This window comes from Rhinatrema bivittatum, chromosome 4, assembly GCF_901001135.1.
Source record: "Rhinatrema bivittatum chromosome 4, aRhiBiv1.1, whole genome shotgun sequence".
In the NCBI taxonomy this organism is placed as follows: Eukaryota; Metazoa; Chordata; class Amphibia; order Gymnophiona; family Rhinatrematidae; genus Rhinatrema; species Rhinatrema bivittatum.
In genome coordinates, this window is record NC_042618.1 from 366,848,451 (window position 1) to 366,870,281 (window position 21,831).

The following is a 21,831-nucleotide window of genomic DNA, read 5'->3' on the forward strand; positions in this document are numbered from 1 at the left end:
GTGGGATTTGTAGTTTTTAGCGTCTCGTTGACATGACTTCCGGTGACGTGGATAACGGAAGTAAGATTTAAATGGTTGGGATGCTAAGAGTTTTTCAGAGACGCTTTGGCGCCATTTTCGAAATTATTGGCTGAGACAGTGTTTGTCCGGGTAAGCTTTCTTTAGCGATACAAGTCAGTGTGAATCACTCTTTGATTGGATTATATGTTAGACGATTGTGGGTTTTGTATAACTTAAGATATGTGCACTTTTTAATATGTTGTGTTTGTTTTTAGAAGGTATTGAAGAATATTGGCCGCCTTATGCAAAAAATTGTTGAGAAATATCCCCTGAAGAAGATTGTTTTCTACAATCGAAACATGATTCATGTCGGGAATGATTCAATTGATATTTCACAAAGGATGGGCTAAGTATTCCTCTTTCTAAAATTTGTGATCTAAAAAAATGTTTTAATTTTGGTGAGAGGTATAGCCTTTTTTTTCATATCTATATACCTTTTTTAGGGGTGTTTGGAAATAAAATTAGTGGTAAAAAATATTAAGATGTTAGAATAAAGTTTAGTACTGGCATGAGCAAAATGACAATAAATGATTAAACATTATATTCTGCTTTGTAAGCTGATTAAAGCTTGCGGCCCATTGCGAGGTGAGAGGCTGCAGATTGAAATTCCAAAGCAAAGATCTTTATGATATTTATTTATTTTATTTATTTATTTAAAATTTTTATATACCGGCATTCATGTTGCAAACACATCATGCCGGTTTACATATAACAGGGGGTGTACAGTGAACAATTCAATAACCTATTTGTGTAGAAGGAAGCAGTTACAAATAACAAGGTAAAAGAACTGGGAGGAGAGAAGAAAAGGGAGAGAATAACATTAGGTATAGGTATTTACATTAGTAATAACATTTTTACATGTGGAAGTGGTAGAATCTGGCTGAATAGAATTAATCGGTGTCCGGGAAAGCTTTTTTAAACAGCCAGGTCTTAAGTCTCTTCCTGAAGGTTGGGAGGCTGGGCTCCTGTCTAAGGTCCGGTGGGATGGAGTTCCATAGAAGGGGGCCGGCTGTTGAAAAGGCCCGATCTCTCAAGGTAATGTGTTTGGTAGTTCTGGCTGGGGGCACTTGAAGAGATCCTCTGAGTGTGTCTCTTGTTGGTCTGGAGGAGTTATAAATTTGGAATGGGAATTGTAAGTCGAGTGGGGTGTGTTGATGGATGGTTTTGTATATTATGGAAAGAGATTTGTAGAGGATTCTAAAGTGAACAGGCAACCAGTGGAGATCTTTTAGGATTGGAGATATATGGTCCCTCCTCCTGGAGTTTGTCAGTAATCTTGCCGCAGCGTTTTGTAACATCTGGAGGGGTCTAGTATAAGAGGAAGGTAGGCCCAGTAGGATAGAGTTACAGTAATCGATCTTAGAAAAAATGATAGCTTGTAGAATGGTTCTGAAGTCCTGAGTGTGGAAGAGTGGTCTAATTCTTTTCAGAACTTGGAGTTTGTGGAAACAGTCCTTGGTGGTTCTGTTGATGTAAGCTTTAAGGTTCATCCGGTTATCAATTAATACTCCTAGATCTCTCACCTGTGTAGTAGTTGGGATAGTTGGAGGATTAGAGATGGCATTGTTATCTGGGGAGATGAGAAGCAGTTCTGTTTTAGAGGAGTTTAAAACTAGGTTTAGGTTAGCCAGGAGATGTTTAATTTCGAAGAGACAGTTTTCCCAGTGAACCAATGTTTTTGTGTAAGATTCTTTAATGGGTATCACGATCTGGATGTCGTCGGCGTAGAGAAAATGTTTGAGGTTAAGGTTGGAGAGGAGTTGGCAGATAGGTAAAAGATAAATGTTAAAGAGTGTAGGTGACAGTGAGGAGCCCTGAGGGACTCCTATGGATGCGTCCATTCGTGAAGATTCTTTGTTCTGTATCTTAACCTTGAAGCCTCTGTTGGAGAGAAAAGATTTAAACCATGAGAGAGCGGTGCCTGAGATACCTATAGAAGCCAGAATGGAAGTGAGAATGGAATGATTGACCGTATCAAAGGCGGCTGATAGGTCCAGTAGAATTAAGAGGAAGGATTGGCCTTTGTCAAGGCCCATTAATATGAAGTCAGACATGGAGATGAGGAGGGATTCTGTGTTCAGTGATTTGCGAAATCCGTATTGTGATTGGAATAGGATTTTGTTTTCTTCTATGTATTCGGAGAGTTGAGTATTGACAACTTTTTCTAGAATCTTGGCTATGAATGGGAGATTGGCGATAGGACGGAAGTTGTTGGGGTCTTTAGGATCCAAGTTGGGTTTCTTGAGTAGAGGTTTGATGGAGGCCAATTTGAGGTCGTCAGGATATAGTCCTTGGGAGAGTGAGCAGTTTATGATGTCCGACAATGTTTTAGCGATGGAGTCAGGGATGGCCAGGAGCAGTTTGGTGGGGATAGTATCCAAAGGATGGGAGGAAGGTTTCATTCTTCTTATAATATTGTCATTTGCCATTAATTAGTTAGAGTTTTGTGGATTGGACTGTTGATCCTTTTCCCTCTCTTCGTTTGGATTTTGATTGCATTAGAGAGGTGTTCTGCTTCTTTGTCTTTTGATTATCTACATAATTTGTTTCCAGTGTAGGAACCCAATTCTTCCTTCCTAGGGCCCAGTGTGAGTTTGTCTGCCCCATTGATGCCAACAGCACCCCAGTTGTTGTGCCTGTTGCACATGGTTGGATGGTAGTTGGCCTAGTTTATTTCAGGAGCAGCCTGTAGCTTGCTATTCACCCATCTGTGAGGACTACCATCCTGCTTGTCCTGGGAGAAAGCAGAGTTGCTTTCCTGTAACAGGTGTTCTCCCAGGACAGCAGGATGTTAGTCCTCATAAAACCCACCAGCCACCCCGCGGAGTTGGGTTCACTTTCATTTTCTTATTTTATTTTTCGCTTGTACTTTGCTATAAAACGAGACTGAAGGGGGGACTCCGTGTGGCCACAGGGTTAGTGGCATACTGGGCATGCTTAGTGTGCCAGTCAAGGTTCTAGAAACTTTGACAAAAGTGTTCCGCGACAGGGCTCCATCTGATGATGTCACTCATCTGAGAGGACTAACATCCTGCTGTCCTTTGAGAACACCTGTTACAGGTAAACAACTCTGCTATATCAGTACCCTCTGTGTGATTTTTCTGACACCTACACATTTTGATGAATGGAGCCCATCATATGTGACTAATTAATCCCTGAGAGTTATCGTACAGACCATTGCTTTTGTAGTATATGAATTTTAATTTGATGCAACTGTGCTGAGAGTGGCACAGGAAATTATTGTAGTTCACAAAATAATTGAATAAGGCTCTCTTAAGTAAACATTTAATTTATTTCATTTTGTTCTGCAGTAAACAAATGAGACATTTGTTAATGAAATGCTTGAAAAATTACAAAATCAATAAAAGTATTTTTCATAAAATTTCCTAAGAAAAAATACAAAGGCCACAGGATGGAAGACAAATTGGCCTAAATACTATGAGCCTAATTTTAAGAAGCATTTACAAGCTTAAAAAGGAAAATTAGTTTCTTACCTGATAATTTTCGTTCCTGTAGTACCACGGATCAGTCCAGACACCTGGGTTGTGACTCCGCACCAGCAGATGGAGACAGAGCAAGACCTGTCGGGCACCCCTACATATAGTAAGGCGCCACCCACAGCCCCTCAGTCTTACGTAATGTCAAAGCAAGATTGAAAAAACCCAAACTAACTAACTATACCGCCCTAAACCAGGGCCGATTCAAGAAACCCCCAGCTGGATCAGAACTCCCAGAACCAGAGGGGAAACAGATTACCACCAAAATCAACAATTGAATCCAACCGAGCGGACTCTCTGTAACTTCAGAACAAAAAGAACACAGACTAGACGGGTGGGCTCCTGGACTGATCCGTGGTACTACAGGAATGAAAATTATCAGGTAAGAAACTAATTTTCCTTTTCCTGTACGTACCCGGATCAGTCCAGACACATGGGATGTACCAGAGCAAATTACTGAGGGAGGGAACCAGAGAGTCCCGCTCGGAGTACTTTTTCTCCGAAACACCTCGAATCCATGCCCTGAACATCCAGCCGATAATGTCTAGCAAAAGTATGCAAGGACTTCCAAGTCGCCGCTCTGCATATTTCTTGAGGCGACACTTGTGAAGATTCCGCCCACGAAGCAGCATGTGACCACGTCGAGTGAGCCTGAAGGCCCATAGGAACTGTCTTCCCTTTCAGGATGTATGCCGAAGCAATGGCCTCCTTGAGCCAGCGCGCAATCGTGGTCCGGGAGGCTGCACCCCCTCGCTTTGGCCCCGACCACAAAACAAAAAGGTGGTCCGAGACACGAAAAGGGTTCGTTTCTTCCAGATATCGGAGCAGGACTCTGCGGACATCAAGTTTCCTCAAATCCTTTGCTCCAGGAACAGAACGCTCCCCTTCTGGAAAGGCAGGAAGCTCAATTGACTGGTTCAGATGAAACGCCGATACCACCTTCGGTAGAAAAGAGGGAACCGTCCTTAGGGAAACACCGGAATCTGAAAACCGTAGGAATGGCTCCCTACAAGATAGCGCCTGTATTTCTGAAACTCGTCTTGCCGACGTGATCGCCACGAGAAACACTGCTTTAAGAGTGAGATCTTTTAGCGTTGACCGCTTTATGGGCTCAAAAGGCGATGCGCAGAGAGCGGAAAGTACCCAATTGAGATTCCAGGACGGACAAGGATGACTTAACGGGGGACGCAAATGCTTAGCTCCTCGAAGAAACCGTGCAACATCCGGATGATGTGCCAGAGACATACCTTGCACCTTTCCCCTGAGGCAACCCAGGGCCGCTACCTGGACCTTAAGGGTACTACAAGAGAGACCTTTCGCCAGTCCCTCCTGAAGAAAAGCGAGGACCTCAGACACGGACGGTAACACGGGGTTCACCTCACGAGTTCTACACCAGTCCTCAAACACCGCCCAAACGCGAACGTAGGCGAAGGACGGAGAACGCTTCCTAGAACTCAACAAGGTGGCCACCACCGCATCCGAATACCCTTTATTCTTCAAACGTTTCCTCTCAAAAGCCATGCCGCGAGAGAGAAGTGATCCGCGTCCTCCAAACAGATGGGTCCTTGACGGAGGAGTGCCACGGCCCCGCGAAACCGAAGGGGATGTTCCCTCATCAACTGCAGGAGATCCGCGAACCAAGGCCGCCGTGGCCACTCCGGCGCCACCATGATGACCTCCGACGGGTGCAGCTCTATCCGTCGAAGGACCTTGCCTATCAGGGGCCAAGGAGGGAACACATACAGGAGCACGTCTGTGGATCAAGGGAGCACCAGCGCATCTACGCCTTCGGCCCCTTGTTCCCTCTGTCGGCTGTTGAACTATGGAGCCTTGGCGTTTTGGGCGGTGGCCATCAGGTCCATGTGTGGCGTTCCCCACCTTTTGCAGATGAGGTGATACGCGACCTCCGCCAGCTCCCACTCTCCTGGGTCCAGCCGATGGCGACTGAGAAAATCCGCTTGTACATTGTCTACTCCGGCGATGTGGGACGCCGCGATGTTGCTGAGATTCCGTTCCGCCCAGCTCACTAATCGCTGCATCTCCTCCGCGACAGGCCGGCTCCTCGTACCTCCTTGTCGATTGATGTACGCCACCGTGGTTGCATTGTCCGACAATACTCTGACCGCTTTCCCTCGGATCAACAGAAGGAAGGAATGCAGCGCCAACGTGACCGCCCTGGTCTCCAAGCAATTGATGGACCACTGTGACTGAGCCCTGGACCACTGCCCCTGCACCAAGCGACCCATGCAGACCGCTCCCCATCCGGACAAACTGGAGTCCGTGGTGACTACTGTCCAGTTGGGCATGATCAAGGACACTCTGCGCGTCAGATTGTCGGACCGAAGCCACTACTGCAGACTGGACCTCGCCTGATCCGTGAGCAGGAGCGGGAGGTGAAACTCTTCCGACACCGGCCGCCATCGGGAGAGCAATGCGGATTGCAATGGACGTAGATGAGCGAAAGCCCAGGGGACCAAAGCTAGCGTTGACGCCATCGAACCCAACACCATGAGATAATCGCAGACCAGAGGTCTCCGTAGGGACAATAAACATCTCACTTGACTCTGAAGCTTGCACACACGGTCCTTGGACAGAAACACCTTGCCTTGCTTCGTGTCGAACAGCGCTCCCAGATACTCCAAGGCCTGGGTGAGGACCAACCGACTCTTAGCAAGGTTGACCACCCATCCAAGGGAGCGCAAAAGCTGCAGGACTTTGTCGACCGCCTGTCGACATTGATTCTTGGACTTGGCCCGGATGAGCCAATTGTCCAAGTAGGGGTGTACCAGAAACCCCTCCCTCCGGAGCTCGGCCGCCACCACCACCATTACCTTCGTGAACGTGCGCGGAGCGGTGGCGAGGCCGAAGGGGAGAGCCCTGAACTGATAGTGTCTGCCCAGGATGCAAAACCGAAGAAACTTCTGATGACACGGCCGAATGCCGATGTGAAGGTACGCTTCCATGAGGTCCAACGACGCCAGGAATTCGCCCGGTCGGACCGAGGCCATCACCGACTGAATCGTCTCCATTTTGAAACATGGAATACGAAGACACCTGTTGACCCCTTTCAGGTCTAGGATGGGTCTGAATGTGCCCTCCTTCTTTGGCACGATGAAGTAAATGGAGTACCGGCCCCTCCGGTAGTGCCCGTGCCCCCGGGGCAACATCGCGCCCAGGTCTTCCAGACGCCGAAGCGTATCCCTGACTGCTACTCGCTTGCTTGGCCCCTTGCAAGGGGAAACAAGAAATTTGTCCGCCGGAATCCGTGCAAAATCTAACGCGTAACCTTGACTTATCACACTGAGGACCCACTGGTCCGTGGTTATTTTGGTCCATTCCCCGTAAAAACGCGCCAACCTGGCTCCTACGTTTGGAACGACCAATGGAGCCAGCTGCGGGGAATGGACCCTCCGCGTTTCATTGAGCAGCTTTTGGACCTGTTCCCGATGAGGGACCGCCTTGTCTCCCAAATTTTCTCCCTCGAAAGGACTGGGACCCATGACGGTGGCCTAGAGGAACCAGATCTATAAGAGGACCCTGACGATCTCTGCGGCCGCGACTTTCTGGGCCCTCGAAAACGGGACCTATTGGGGAAAGATGTTCGAGCCCGGTGCCTGTCCTCCGGTAGCTTGAAAGCCCTGTTTTCTCCAAGTGACTGCAACAAGTCATCCAGCTGTTTACCAAACAACAACTTCCCCTTAAATGGGAGCGAGCCCAGATGAGCCTTTGAAGATCCATCCGCCGTCCAATTGCGAAGCCAAAGGAGACGGCGAGTGGAAACCGCCGAGACCATGGCTCTGGCCGAAGTCCGCAGGAGGTCATGCATAGCGTCCGCGCTGTACGCGATCACCGCCTCTAGGTGGTCCGCCTGTGCAGACTCCTCTCCCGAGAGACCTGCATTGGCCTGAAGCACTTGAGCCCAGCGCAAACCTGCCCGCAGAGCAAAGTTACTACAAATAGCCGCACGGACCCCCAGAGCCGAAGCTTCAAACACTTTTTTAAGTTGGGCCTCCAGTTTCCGATCCTGAATATCCTTGAGCGCCGTGGCTCCTGTGACCGGTATCGTGGACCGTTTCGTGACCGCCGACACCGCTGTGTCCACTCTAGGAAGACGAAGGAGTTCCAGCGCGTCATCCGGCAATGGATACAGCTTATCCATAGCCTTACTCACCTTCAGGCCCAATTCCGGGGTATCCCATTCCCGGAAGAGAATATCAGAAGCCGAGAAATGGAACGGGAAAGCCACCGCCGGCCCCGTAAGGCCCACCAGCACCGGGTCCATCTTGGCATCCTTTCGGGACCCCACCAGTGGAGCATCCACCCCCACCTCCCGCAGGATAGCCGGGATAAGCGGCGCCAGCTCCTCCTGGAACAAGCGCACCACTTTGGGGTCGTCACCTTCCACGCTGGCGTCCCCTTGCTGGTCCCAGTGTGGACCGTATCCTCTTCAGCGGGAGCTCCTTCTTCCCCCGGGGCCCCTACATCCGGGTCCGCGTCCACCGATGAGGCCGACTGAGTCGGTATCCTGGGGAGCACCCCGCAAAGGGCGCCGCTCTAGGTGGGTCTGCGGGTCTCCGGAGACCCTCCCCCGCTTGCCTCTTCCGGGGTTCCGACCGACCATCCGAACCCCCTTTAGCCGACCTTCCTTTTTTCCTTTTGGATCTTTTATACTTTAAAATCTTCTGAAGTACTGCAAAATCGGAGGAAAAGGAGGCCTCTGAATCCGAGGCGGCCTCGTCCAGGCTCCGATCCGTCGGCGAAGCAGCCCCCTCCGGGGGTTCACTGCTGTGGAGACAGCGCCGGAGGCAAGCAGCCATCTCCCGCGGCCTTCTGCGTGGCTTCTCTCACAGTATACAAAATGGCCGCCGTTCCTGCGCTAAGTGGGAACGGCTCAGCCCTGCCTTCTTCGTCGGGTCCAGCGCGTGGCGGCGATCGTGCCGGCCGAGACCGGGCCCCCCGACCTCGGACGGCCCCTCGCCGCCTGACACGCAATTTGCACAAACACCCTCGCGCGGCACAAAGCCCCCCCCCCTCGGCATGCGCGGCACTGCCCCGGCACCGAAGAAAGAAAGAAGCAAACTTTAAAGAAAAAAACTCAGCCCTGCTCGCGAACGGCAAAACGGCAGACAGCGAGGACGGCGAGCCGGCAGAAACCACAAAAAGTAAACACTTTTTTTTTTTTTTTACTTGCCGCTGAACCTGGTCCTGATCCTTCTGTTCCAGCGGGGGTGAGTGAACCGGGCTCCCCGGTGTCACCCCTGACGCTGCTGCCAGAGACAGGCCGGGTCCTCAACCCTCAGCAGCGGCCTCAAACAGGGGGGGATGGTCCCCTCAGAACCTTGCAACCCCTCTGGGAGGCTCTCAGGACGAGGGAGAACTTTTTCCTACTTCTTCTTTGCTGTTTCTTTATTATCCTTTTTTTTTTTTTTTTTTCCAAAACCAAACAAAAAATCCCTGACTAGCTAGCCAACTACCCAGGGACCATCAGAGACTGTGGGTGAACCTGCCTCATCTGCTGGAGACAGAGAAAGACTGAGGGTGGCGCCTTACTATATGTAGGGATGCCCAACAGGTCTTGCTCTGTCTCCATCTGCTGGTGCGGAGTCACAACCCAGGTGTCTGGACTGATCCGGGTACGTACAGGGAATTGGGTTTTACATGAGTAAATACCCTTGGGCTTTTGAAAATTGCTACAATAGTAGTTACATTTTCACATGTAAATCCATTTGAAAATTACTCCCTCTGACAATACAAAAAAAATGGAGAGGTAGCCAAACTAATGAATCAAATTCAAAATATTTACACTTGTACCATAAAAGTTAGGCCTGCTTTCTTTGGTTTTTTTGTAGTACTGTTAATTAGAATTTTACCTCACAAGATGCACTGGTAATTGAGGAAGTTTGTTTTATCTGTATATTTATACTAGTGAAACCCCACTGATATGCAGTAAAGTCTTAAAATGCAAAGTTTGAGTAGGGTTTCATCAACAGTGGTTCTTAAACTGGGGAGCACAATATAGATCATGGCAGGGCATGAGAGATTTGGTTTGATGCATATTGACTGTACTGTAATTTAAAGAAAGCTATTACCATTTTCTTTTGCTGTGTGTTAGGGTGAGGTGGGGGGCAATTAAACACATTACAGAGAAAAGAAAGGTGCATAACCTAAATGTTTGAGAAATGCTGATCTATAACAAACCACTGTTGTAATGTGAGGCACAAGGCTAAATGACCTTAACTAATCTGAGAAGTGTAAACACAGAACAATTGTAGAAACCTTGGAGTATCTATCTGCTATTATAAAATAAACCCACTTTTTTATACCAATGTTTTTCTTGTGCTGTTTGCTCTCTAGAAGTCAGAGAGATCCAGATACAATTAACTTGTATTAAAGAAGGTGGAAGGCTGGGGATTAAATAGGCATTTTATATAACCAGGTTTTTTTTTGTTTGCTATCTAGCCTATTCCTTCTCTAGCAGTTATAGAGCGCACAGAAGACACCACCAGGACATTTGGCCCAGGGCAGGATAGGCACCACAGTTTGAAATGGAATGGAAATATAATTCCCAGATATGATATGGAACATAAAAAATTTGAAGAGCTCAAAGGTGTTGACTTCAAGTAAGTGCAGCCCTATTGTAGTTTGGTTAAAAAATATAAAATAAAACAGATGAGAACTGTTCTTAGTATGGTTCTAGCACTAGGAGTGTATGAAAGTCTTGTCTGCATATGTATGCAGGCAAACATTTTGGAAAAGTGGGTCCATATATTATATTTCTTCAGAGAACTTCTAGTATTAATTTGCAGTTTACTTGCAGAAAATGAGAAAAATTTAAAAAAACCCAAAACATTTCATTATGAGAAGTATAACAAAAAATGTGACCCACTATAAACTAGATTAAACACCACTAATTTTATTTACTGCCATAAAAACAAATTATAAATAACTGAAAAAATGGTGAGTTCATATACACTCTACAGTCTGAAAACAGGTTACACAAAATTTTAATCACCAACCACCATAAAAACACTCAAAAATTGTGGATTTTGTAAAGTGAATGCTTGTGAAAATAAGTAAATTAGACTTATGTAAACAATTCAATACATGAAGATGAAACAAACTTCTTACAACATAGCTTTCCAAACAGAGCCAAAAGAGGCTTGAAATCAAAAATATAAATCCACTAAGAAATAAAAAATAATGAATTCACAAATATGAGAAATCCAAAGGCAAAAAAGAATCCACATTAAACAAAAATGAATGATACAAAAATCCCTACATGAAGTATGTCAGATAGAATGATATAAGAGTTTGGGCATAACCCATAAAAGCCTGATTTTTCTACATATGCTTAAGATTCTGATTCATTAAGGCTTTTTCCAATTCTGTGTCTATGGGAAAATGCTTTGTAAATCAGACCGCTAGTCCTTTTTGCAGTTGATGTAAGCCTGAGCTTTTATCTGCAAACTCAGGTAAGGTACAAAATAAAAGCATAATTATGGAAAATAGAACCAATATGATTCCTTTTCTTTGCTTTACATGAAAATGCAAACCAGGATCTATGTCGAATCCAATTAAAAAAAAAAAGGATGGGTGATAAAAACATGCATGTGCATGGATTTTTGGTGCTTTTTAATGTTATTCTATTGTAAAGGTCCTGAACCTTACCACCTCATTTTCAATCTCATACCACATTGGACACCATGGTGAATCTTCCTGTTAAATTTGGACCTGATCAATGCATGTTAGGGAAATCATTGTACTTCCAGATGAACAGATGGATAAACGAATTGAACTTAAGCCTCTAAGCGCTTTTTATGAATGTAGAAAGGAGCAAAATTTTAGAAATGTTCTTGCTACACAGATTCCCTAGCTCCCTGTCAGCAGAGCTCAGATACAGACACACATGATGAAATTTCCCCATAATACTGGTCCATCATCATTTTCCTAATAAAGTGACTTTAGAAGAAATAATTAAAAAAAAAAAAAAAAAAAACCCCTCAAAAATTCCTCCCCCCAAAAAAATTCCCAATCCTGCTTCTCCATGGTTCTCCCCTGTGAATTTTCTTTTAAAAGCAGAGGAATGCATTACAAACTTAGGACCTCATTACTAAGCATTTTTCCTATAGATACAGAATGGGAGAAAAGCCCTCTGGGGATAGGAAAATTCCTACAGTACTTAATGTAATCCACTTTGATGTGCCAAAAGGCAAAATATAAATAGATTAAACAAATAAATGTCCTGGAGAGGGAATCTTTAAAATAAGATTTTAAGAGTATAAAGGTAGGTTGTCACTAAATAGTACTATATATTTGGCTTTTGCTATCCTACGAACTTGTGACAAAGTGGCAATAGAATTACATTCTCTTAAAATATTATTCTTTTCTTATAGGTTGTATTGCTCTAAACGTTCATTTCTTGCTAAAAGAAATGTTCAAGCACTGACCAAGGACAAACTCTAGAATCTGAAAGCACCAGCTGTTGTGAAAATTCTTCACCGTACTGAATCATGCAGCAATGTACTCCATACTGTATTAGTCTGGTTTTCTTAACCAAATAAGTTCATTACCACAAATTATGTGATATTGGGATAGAAGTCCAGAGTAAAATCCCGTGCTTTCTTATATATGTTTGATGTAGTCATATAGTTCTTAACTAAGCTGTCAAGTAAAAAGTGATTTTCATACCACATCAATAGTACTGCATTGGTATTTTTCACACTTTCAGTTGATCCGTTAGAAATTTTATCACATTTTGGGCTTGATTTTCAAAACAACTTATGCATATGAAACATTTTACTGAAAATCAATCAGGCCCCCGTGCACGTGAAAATACGCACATAAGTCAGTTTTGTGTGTAGTTTTACATGGGGTGGAATTGATGTGTGCACTTCCAGTTTTTGGAAGTATGCATGTAGATTTACATGCATTTACATCTGTTCAGGAGCAGGTGTAATTATGCGTGTATGTGTCTGTACTGGATCTGTGCACACCTGCAAATTTTCAAAGTGGACTTATGCATACAAGTCCGCTTTGAAATTCAGCTTAAAGTCTGTGAGTAATTTGTACACACAAATTTTAGCCCCATGTGGGCTCCTGGAAATCATCCTGTGTATGAAAATGTGCTTATGTTTTTGGTTCATATATGATGTGACTTTACAAGCAGGTTCTAGCAGGGCAGGCACACAAACCAAAATTATATGGAGTGGGTGTATGCCAGGCAGCCTTTATGGGCCTTTAGCTGCCTGCACTACCTGAGCAGGAGAAGGGAAGAAAGAAGAGTTATAGTCACCACCACAACCTATAGCATAGAGGAGGATTGAGAAGGGTTGGGTGCACTTCTTTCCCACCCCTCCATCTACCTACATGATCCATGATTCTGCACCTTTGCCTACTGTTCTCTCTCTCACTGGAGGAAGAGAGTAGCAATACATTGGGCCGTGTACTCATCTTTTTGTTGTCCAAGGCCCAATTTGCTTTGACCTGCGTGGTATTACAGTGTTCCTCATGGTTCAAAGCACCAGTCAGCTCCTGTGAAGTAGTGGAAGAAAACAGCCCAATGCACTGTCATAGAAACATAGAAATGACGGCAGAAGAAGACCAAACGGCCCATCCAGTCTGCCCAGCAAGCTTCACACATTTTTTCTCTCATACTTATCTGTTTCTTTTAGCTCTTGGTTCTATTTCCCTTCCTCCCCACCATTAATGTAGAGAGCAGTGATGGAGCTGCATCCAAGTGAAATATCTAGCTTGATTAGTTAGGGGGTAGTAGGGGTAGTAACCGCCGCAATAAGCAAGCTACACCCATGCTTATTTGTTTTAACCCAGACTATGTTATACAGCCCTTATTGGTTGTTTTTCTTCTCCCCTGCCGTTGAAGCAGAGAGCTATGCTGGATATGCGTGAAGTATCAGTTTTTTCTTCTCCCCTGCCGTTGAAGCAGAGAGCTATGCTGGATATGCATCGAAAGTGAAGTATCAGGCACATTTGGTTTGGGGTAGTAACCGCCGTAACAAGCCAGCTACTCCCCGCTTTGTGAGTGTGAATCCTTTTTTCTTCTCCCCTGCCGTTGAAGCTATGCTGGGTATGCGTGAAGTATCAGTTTTTCTTTTCCCCTGCCATTGAAGCAGAGAGCTATGCTGGATATGCGTGAAGTATCAGTTTTTCTTCTCCCCTGCCGTTGGAGCAGAGAGCTATGCTGGATGTGCATCGAAAGTGAAGTATCAGGCACATTTGGTTTGGGGTAGTAACCGCCGTAACAAGCCAGCTACTCCCGGCTTTGTGAGTGCAAATCCTTTTTTCCACATTTCCTCTTGCTGTTGAAGCTTAGAGTGATGTTGGAGTCACAGTAACCATGTGTATGTTTATTGAATAAGGGTATTGTGTCCAGGCAGTAGCCATCATTCTGGCGAGTCACCCACTCTTCATTGGCGGCCTCTTGACTTTATGGATCCACAGTGTTTATCCCACGCCCCTTTGAAGTCCTTCACAGTTCTGGTCTTCACCACTTCCTCCGGAAGGGCATTCCAGGCATCCACCACCCTCTCCGTGAAGAAATACTTCCTGACATTGGTTCTGAACCTTCCTCCCTGGAGCTTCAAATCGTGACCCCTGGTTCTGCTGATTTTTTTCTTATGGTAAAGGTTTGTCGTTGCCTTTGGATCATTAAAACCTTTCAAGTATCTGAAAGTCTGTATCATATCTCCTCTGCTCCTCCTTTCCTCCAGGGTGTACATATTTAGATTATTCAATCTCTCCTCGTACGTCATCCGATGAAGATCCTCCACCTTCCTGGTCGCCCTTCTCTGTACCGCTTCCATCTTGTCTTTGTCTTTTTGTAGATACGGTCTCCAGAACTGAACACAGTACTCCAGGTGAGGCCTCACCAAGGACCTGTACAAGGGAATAATCACTTCCCTTTTCTTACTCGATATTCCTCTCTCTATGCAGCCCAGCATTCTTCTGGCTTTTGCTATCGCCTTGTCGCATTGTTTCGCAGACTTCATATCATTAGACACTATCACCCCAAGGTCCCTCTCCTGCTCCGTGCACATCAGCCTTTCCCCCCCCATCGAATACAGTTCATTCGGATTTCCACTCCCCATATGCTTGATTTCCACTCCCCATATGCTTGATTTCCACTTGATTTCCACTTGATTTCCACTTCCCATATGCTTGATTTCCACTCCCCAAACTTGAATTCGGCTTCTTCACCTCAGACAAGCTACAAATCCTTCTCGTATATGCCCCCCCAGGACTCTTGGAATCAGATGCCTCACCACTGGTTGAATTAACCTCTTCCCTCATCAACTTTGACTCGCCAGCCATCATTCTAGGGGATTTCAACATGCACGTTGATAACCCTACTCCATCACCTAACTGTGAAACTCTCCTCACTGCTCTCACAGCGCTAGGCTTCACTCAAATAGTTAATAAACCCACCCACAAAGCCGGCCACACGTTAGACCTGATCTTCGTTAACGCTGCAATCAAGTCAGTTTCTACACCTAATTGCACAAAGGTCCCGTGGTCAGATCACTATCTCATAACTACTTCATTCTCTATAAAAGATACCAACCCGGCTTGCATTCCTTTTCCCTCCTTCAAATACAGGAAAACTTGCTCCCCTGAAGACCTTAATAATCACCTATCTCCACTACTCCACCAACTGGACCTTACTGATCCGAACGCAGCACTTCGATCATGGAACACAATCACCGAAACTATAGCCAACAAGCTATGCCCGCTTATTACAAAAAAACCACACCAGAATTCCTCCAAAAGACAGCCATGGTTCTCAGCAGAATTAAGAAAGCTCAAACTCCAACTAAGACAAAATGAGGCTAAATGGCGCAAAAACCCAGGAACCATCACCCTTTCAATCTACAAATCATCTCTGCATCAATACAAATCAAGCACCCTAAGATCCAAGAGGGACTACTACGCCTCGAAGATACACGACCTTATTTTCGATGCCAAAGCCCTCTTCAGCTATGTAGCCAACCTCACACAAGTAAACCAACCTGAGATTACACATGACCAAGCTCAATCAAAAGCAGAAGAACTAGCTCTTTTCTTCAACAACAAAATCAATACTCTCCTATCGTAGCTCCCCACGAACCCCACTGTTCCATTAACTACTCCTCAACCCTCAAGCAACTACACTCGGTTAGAAGAACTTGACACAATTTCATCCGCTGAGATCCAAGGAATTCTTAGGAAAATGAAACCATCCTCTCATCCCTCGGATCACATCCCAACCAAACTACTACTAGCAATTCCAGAATCTATCTCCAAATCCCTGGCAGACATCATAAATTGCTCCCTCACACAAGGACTCTACCCGGACAACCTCAAACTTGCCTCACTCAAACCCCTTCTCAAAAAACCAAATCTCGACCCTAACGATCCTAACAATTTCAGACCGATAGCTAACCTCCCATTCATAGCCAAGATAATGGAAAAATTGGTAAACTCACAACTCTCAAACCACATTGAAGACAACAACCTTCTATTTCCATCACAATACGGATTCCGTAAAACCTTAAGCACGGAAGCCCTCCTCATCTCTATGACTGACCACATCATCCTAGGATTAGACAAAGGACAAGCCTTCCTTCTGATACTACTCGACCTCTCGTCTGCATTTGATACGGTCAACCACTCCCTTCTCATCAACCAATTATCAGCCATAGGTATTTCAGGCACTGCCCTATCATGGTTCAGAACCTTCCTCAGCAACAGAGGTTATAAGGTCAAGATTCATAATAAAGAATCCTCTCTACACCCCGCAGCCGTAGGAGTCCCTCAGGGATCATCCTCCCTGTCTCCTACCTTGTTTAACATTTATCTGTTACCCTTATGTAAACTTCTCACTGACCTCAATCTCAAACATTTTCTCTACGCTGACGATATTCAGATTCTGATCCCCATCGAAGAATCGCTCGCAAAAACAATGTTGCACTGGGAATCCTGCCTCCAAAACATCAAACAACTTCTTACAAGTCTCAACCTGATACTAAATTCATCAAAAACGGAACTTCTACTCATCACTCCAGAAAACAGCTCCATCACATACACTCATCCTACCGTACCAAGCACTACACAAGTGAGAGATCTAGGAGTTCAAATTGACAATCACCTAAATCTGAAAGCTAACATCAACAAAACCACCAGAGACTGCTTTTACAAGCTCCAAGTGCTGAAAAGAATACGACCTCTCTTCCACACACGACTTCAGAACGATCCTACAATCAATCATTTTCGCAAAGCTGGACTATTGCAATACCATCATGCTTGGTCTCCCTTCATCACACACCAAACCATTACAAATGGTACAAAATGCCTCCGCCCGTATACTCACCAACACCAGGAGAAGAGAACACATAACACCTATCTTGATGGACCTCCATTGGCTGCCCATCCACTTCAGAATAATCTACAAGGCCATTCTCACCATTTTCAAAAACATCCATCAATTAGCCCCAATCGATCTCCATATTCCCCTCCGATTACACCATTCCACAAGACCGACAAGAGATGCTTACAAAGGATCACTTCAAGTACCTCCAGCCAAGACTACCAGACACATCACGCTTAGAGATCGGGCATTCTCCACAGCCGGTCCAACATTATGGAACTCCATTCCCCCGGATCTTAGAATGGAACCCAACATCTCAACATTCAAGATAAGACTCAAAACGTGGCTGTTCACGCAGGCCTTTCCTAACTCCAACCCCATCTAATCTCCCTTCACACAACAAGCTCCGCTAGTATTAGCGTTAATAGCCACCTTTCAAAATGTTATTTATACTTATATTTTACTATCTAATCTTCATTTCCCTTCTCATTCCAAGTTATTGTTTTCCCTTGTTTTATGTAACTGCTTTTCTGCACTTTTGTTAAATGGTAAAGTTTCACCCCTGTTTCTTGTGAACCAGCATGATGGGACCACCGTCTTGAATGTTGGTATATAAAAAACTTAAATAAATAAATAAATAAATAAAATAAATATGCATGACTTTGCACTTCTTGGCATTGAATCTCAGCTGTCACCCTCCTTGTCCTTCTGCTGGCTCCATCAGTGGTGGTGGTGGTGTGAGTGTGTGTGTGTTTGGGGGGGGGAGGAGTAGAGAACAGGGAAGGGAGGATGAGAGGAGGAGTGGAGGTGAGGAGGGCCTGGCTGGGGTTTGTGTGTCAATGAGAGGTCATGGGGATGTGACAGAAGGCGTGGACTGGAGCCAGGGGAGGAACACCTCCCTTGATCCCTGATTCTCTTTTAGCTGTTGGAACCTTTTCCCAACAATCCAAGATCCTCTCCTCTTCCTATCTCATACAATCTTAATTTGCCACATAATTTAAACTCCCTTTTTTTTTTTTTTTTTTAAATGAAAACTTCGGTTAATATATCTACTGTATGACTCCTTTCAGGTCTTATCTTCTCAGTTTACTATTTTAAACTACTTTAGCCCAATTTTCATTGCCTTATAGTACGAGCAAATGATATACTAGACAGGGTTCTTCTCGAGTTATAGTAATAATCTGTGTTATCAACCTACTGTATGCTTTACAAGTCACTGTGACTTTATCAACAAAGTGTTCAAAGGAAGTTTAATAAAATTAGCAATATGACTGAGAAATCACAGCACTCTGTACCACCTGTGACGTGCTTCTGCTCTGATTTTTATATAAATTTTATCACTAAAAGAATTTTAGGAAGTTGTTGCTGACCTTCACTCATATTTCTAAGTATTGTGCATTACGCTGGCTATTACAACATTAGGAATAGAGTATGAAACTTACTAAATATTGCAGTGCCCGTATTGTTTTTTATGATGCTACATTATCAATATGCTAACTCCTGCCATTAACATTAATACATTTAAGTAAGGCAATAAGGTAACATTCGGTACATCAGCCTCGTGGTCTTGTCAAAATTCTGCTGACTGTGTCTGTAAAATACAGGCCAAAATAATTTCAAGGGAGTTAAGTCCTTGCTCCATATGAATACAAAGAATAGAGGAGTGCAGAATTCTATTAGTCCTTCAATTTTTCGAAAAACTGAAGGTCTAACAGAATTCTGCACGCTGCTATCCTCTGTAAAATACAGTGCATAAAATAAATGATGTAATTGGTCAGAAAGTTCAGAATTCCACTGGTACAGCACACTTAACTGGTGTTATGCCTGAGCAGGCAATCTCCTTGCATTCACCACTTTTTATGGAAAATAAATTGAATGTGCACATGCAACTAGCTTTTTATACTGGAAATATTTTTAAAGTGAGCATTTCTGTAGTGTTGTTTTACAGCATTCATATAATAATAAAGTCTTTCAAATGGTTGAAATTTGCATACTAAACTGCTTGACTGCTGACACTAGAGAATTAAGGAGCATGTTGATAGCAAACTGGGTCTCTTTGTGCATCTAAGGAAAATTTATAAACTACATCACGATATTAAGCAATTGGGGAGTAAGGCTTGATTGCAGCTTATCCAAAATACAGCAGCCAAGTTAATTTTTGGTTTGCACAAGGTTTGATTATTTTATTTAGATTCTATCTTTTCGGCGCTTCACTCGAACAACTCCATTGGTTAATGATTTTGTCTCAAATTAAGTTCAAAATTATCTGTTTTACATTTAAAGCTTTACATTGGGGGGGGGGGGGGGGGGTGTTGCCCATTGATTTGGCTAATCAAGTAGGTTCCTCATACCGCTTCTAGAACTTTATATTTCACTGCTCAAAAACTATTAAGAATGTCCTGACCATTGGAGATTAGGCTGGGACTAACCAGATGGCAGCCTTTTCTCAGAGAACAAGCAGAATGGCAACCTCACACATAGGCGATATTGTTAGATGAAACTGGTATGGAAAATTAATGTCAAAGTTTCTAGAACTATGACTGATCCTCACTGAGCATGCTCATGCTTGCAATATACCATGTGTTCCTGCAGGGTCCCCTCACTCTTTTCTTTTCCGCGAAGCCTTGCATCTTGCAGTTGGGTAAACCAACTTTTTTCCAAGGATTTGCACAATTTTTAAAGTGCTTTTTCAGTGATTCCTTTTTCACGTTCCTTGCATGGTCGATGCAGGATTCCCCCCTGATTCTCATGTTAGCAACTAAGATAAGTTTTTCAACATTTTTGGGTATGCTCATTTTTGCGGTCAATCCCCCAGGGTTGCAGCACACTCTGTTTCCGCAGGCAATCAACAACCACCACCACTGATTTCACTCTCGCTTCCCTTTTTTTTTCACGACATGTCCACTTCTGGTTTCAAGTGATGCCGCAGGTGTATGAGGGCCATCAGTATCACGGATCACCATGATAGATGTGTCCTCTACCTTGGGCCACTTCATGACATGCGGGGTTGCAGCAAGTGCACCAAGATGATCCCCGAAGGTAAGTAAGATCCGGCTCAATAAGATGGAGCACCTCTTCGGGCCGGAGAAGACAGACATTGATATTAGCAACAAGGGACCTTGGAGCCGCACCAATGGAAGCCAACCATCTACATTGGCAGGGCTGTTGGCTCCGTCAAGGTCATCGGCTAAGAGGAATGCCAAAGACTGGCCATCATTGGGCTCCTTCAGGTTTAGGATGTCGGGTTCACCATTCTTGACCCTGGCACAAGGACCAATCCAAGAATCAAAGGAAGCTGAAGAAGCAGTGGCATTGGTCCCAACAATGCACAGCACCAGGATGCACCAGCTTCTGCTGTGATCTTCCCCCCCCCCCCCCCGTAAGCGACTCCATGACGAGGACAGCCAGTCTTCCATCGATGAAAGGGGTACGCCACCATCTCCATTGGTCCCAATGCCCACTACCGATCTTCCTCTCTGTTCCAAAGAGATGACAGCGGAAACCAATTGCATGTGTGACCTGTGGGGGGAATGACTCCCTCATGGCTTCCAACGATGATCAAAGGAAGCCCCCAGCGGCAGACCTATCCTTTGCAGGTTTTATTTGGGTGATGGCGGAGGCCATCCCATTTCAGTTGATGACTGAAGAGGATACAAGGCACAAAATACTAGACATCCTCCAGTACATGGACCCTCCCCAGGAGATTGTGGTAGTGGCAGTCCCAGTCATGAGATCCTTGTGGAGTTGCTAATGAGGATTTGGGAACACCCCCCCTCACAGTGCCTCCCCATGGACGTGATTTATCTTGTCAAAAAGGCTCTCTGATTCAACAAGTATGAGCTGTCCCACCAACCTGTGATTGTCAAATCCACTCTCAAGAAGCCTAAGCGCTCTTGAACCCAATTCTTCGGCACCCCCAGGAAAGGACCAGAGAGTGATGGATGCTCTTGGGAGGAAGGTATTCCAGGATGCTATGCTTGTTGCCCGCAAAGTGGCCTACCAGCTCTACATGAGCCAGTACATGCGTGACATCCTGAAGCAGGTGCAGGAGGTTGCCACGCAATTGCCTCAGCAGCAGCAAGACACCCTCCAGTTACTGGTGCATAAGGGTCTGGAGTGCGGAAAACATGTGGTCTGTTCAACCTACAATGTTTTCAAAACAGCATCAAGGGTGTCTGCAGTGGGAATTGATGCTCAAAGGCTTCATTGGCTGCAGGCCTCTGATCTCAGATCTGAGGTTCAGAAACAACTTGATGTGCTTTGTACAAGCGAAAATCTCTTTGGAGATAAAGTGAAGGATGTGGTGGCCCAAATCCGGGACCACCATGCAATACTCAAGCAGCTCTCCACTGGCACTCAGGACCCGCTCTCCTCCGTCAGGAGGCCATCAAGGTTTGGGTCCAGGAAGTCCTCCTTCCGCCAGAAGAAATACTATCCTCCACCACCTCGCTCCTTTTAGCAACACTAAGGCTTTCATGGTTGTCCCAGGCAACAGAAGGCCCTGAAGCCCCAGCTGGTGCCTCAGTCAACTCCAAGGATGGGAGTTTGATTGGATTGCAGGGAACAGAGCCAAGTCACCTGTACCTGGCGTGATGGACCTGCTGGCTGGGGAAAGGCTTTGGTTCTTTTGACCCGTGGCCCAGTATAACCTTGGACTAGTGGGTTCTTTCCATCATTTGTGAGGGGTACAAATTGAACCTATTGGGTACCCCACCAAATTGCTCTTGAGCCCATTCTGGGGCCTGGTAGAGCATTAGGAAATACTAATGAGTTCTCCTCCCTCTTAACAGCCAGAGCGGTCAAATCTGTTCCACCAGGGCAAAGAGGGCAGGGATTTTACTCCAGGAACTTGCTAATACCAAAGAAAACAGGGGAACTCTGTCCCAGCCTGGACCTAAGGACCTTGAACAAATT

The 21,831-nt window shown here is 45.1% G+C and overlaps 1 protein-coding gene across 4 annotated transcripts in view; it reads left to right on the forward strand.

Moving 5' to 3' along the window:
* Positions 1–13,194, forward strand: part of KIAA1257 (KIAA1257 ortholog) — a 384,182-nt gene extending 370,988 nt beyond the window's left edge. For all 4 annotated transcript variants that reach the window (XM_029600807.1, XM_029600809.1, XM_029600810.1 and 1 more), the window contains 2 exons: positions 10,017–10,177; positions 11,951–13,194. In XM_029600807.1, the coding sequence (XP_029456667.1) occupies positions 10,017–10,177; positions 11,951–12,020 (231 nt within the window). In that variant the 3' untranslated portion in view covers positions 12,021–13,194. The remainder of the gene's footprint in view (positions 1–10,016; positions 10,178–11,950) is intronic.
* Positions 13,195–21,831: the final 8,637 nt, after the last annotated feature.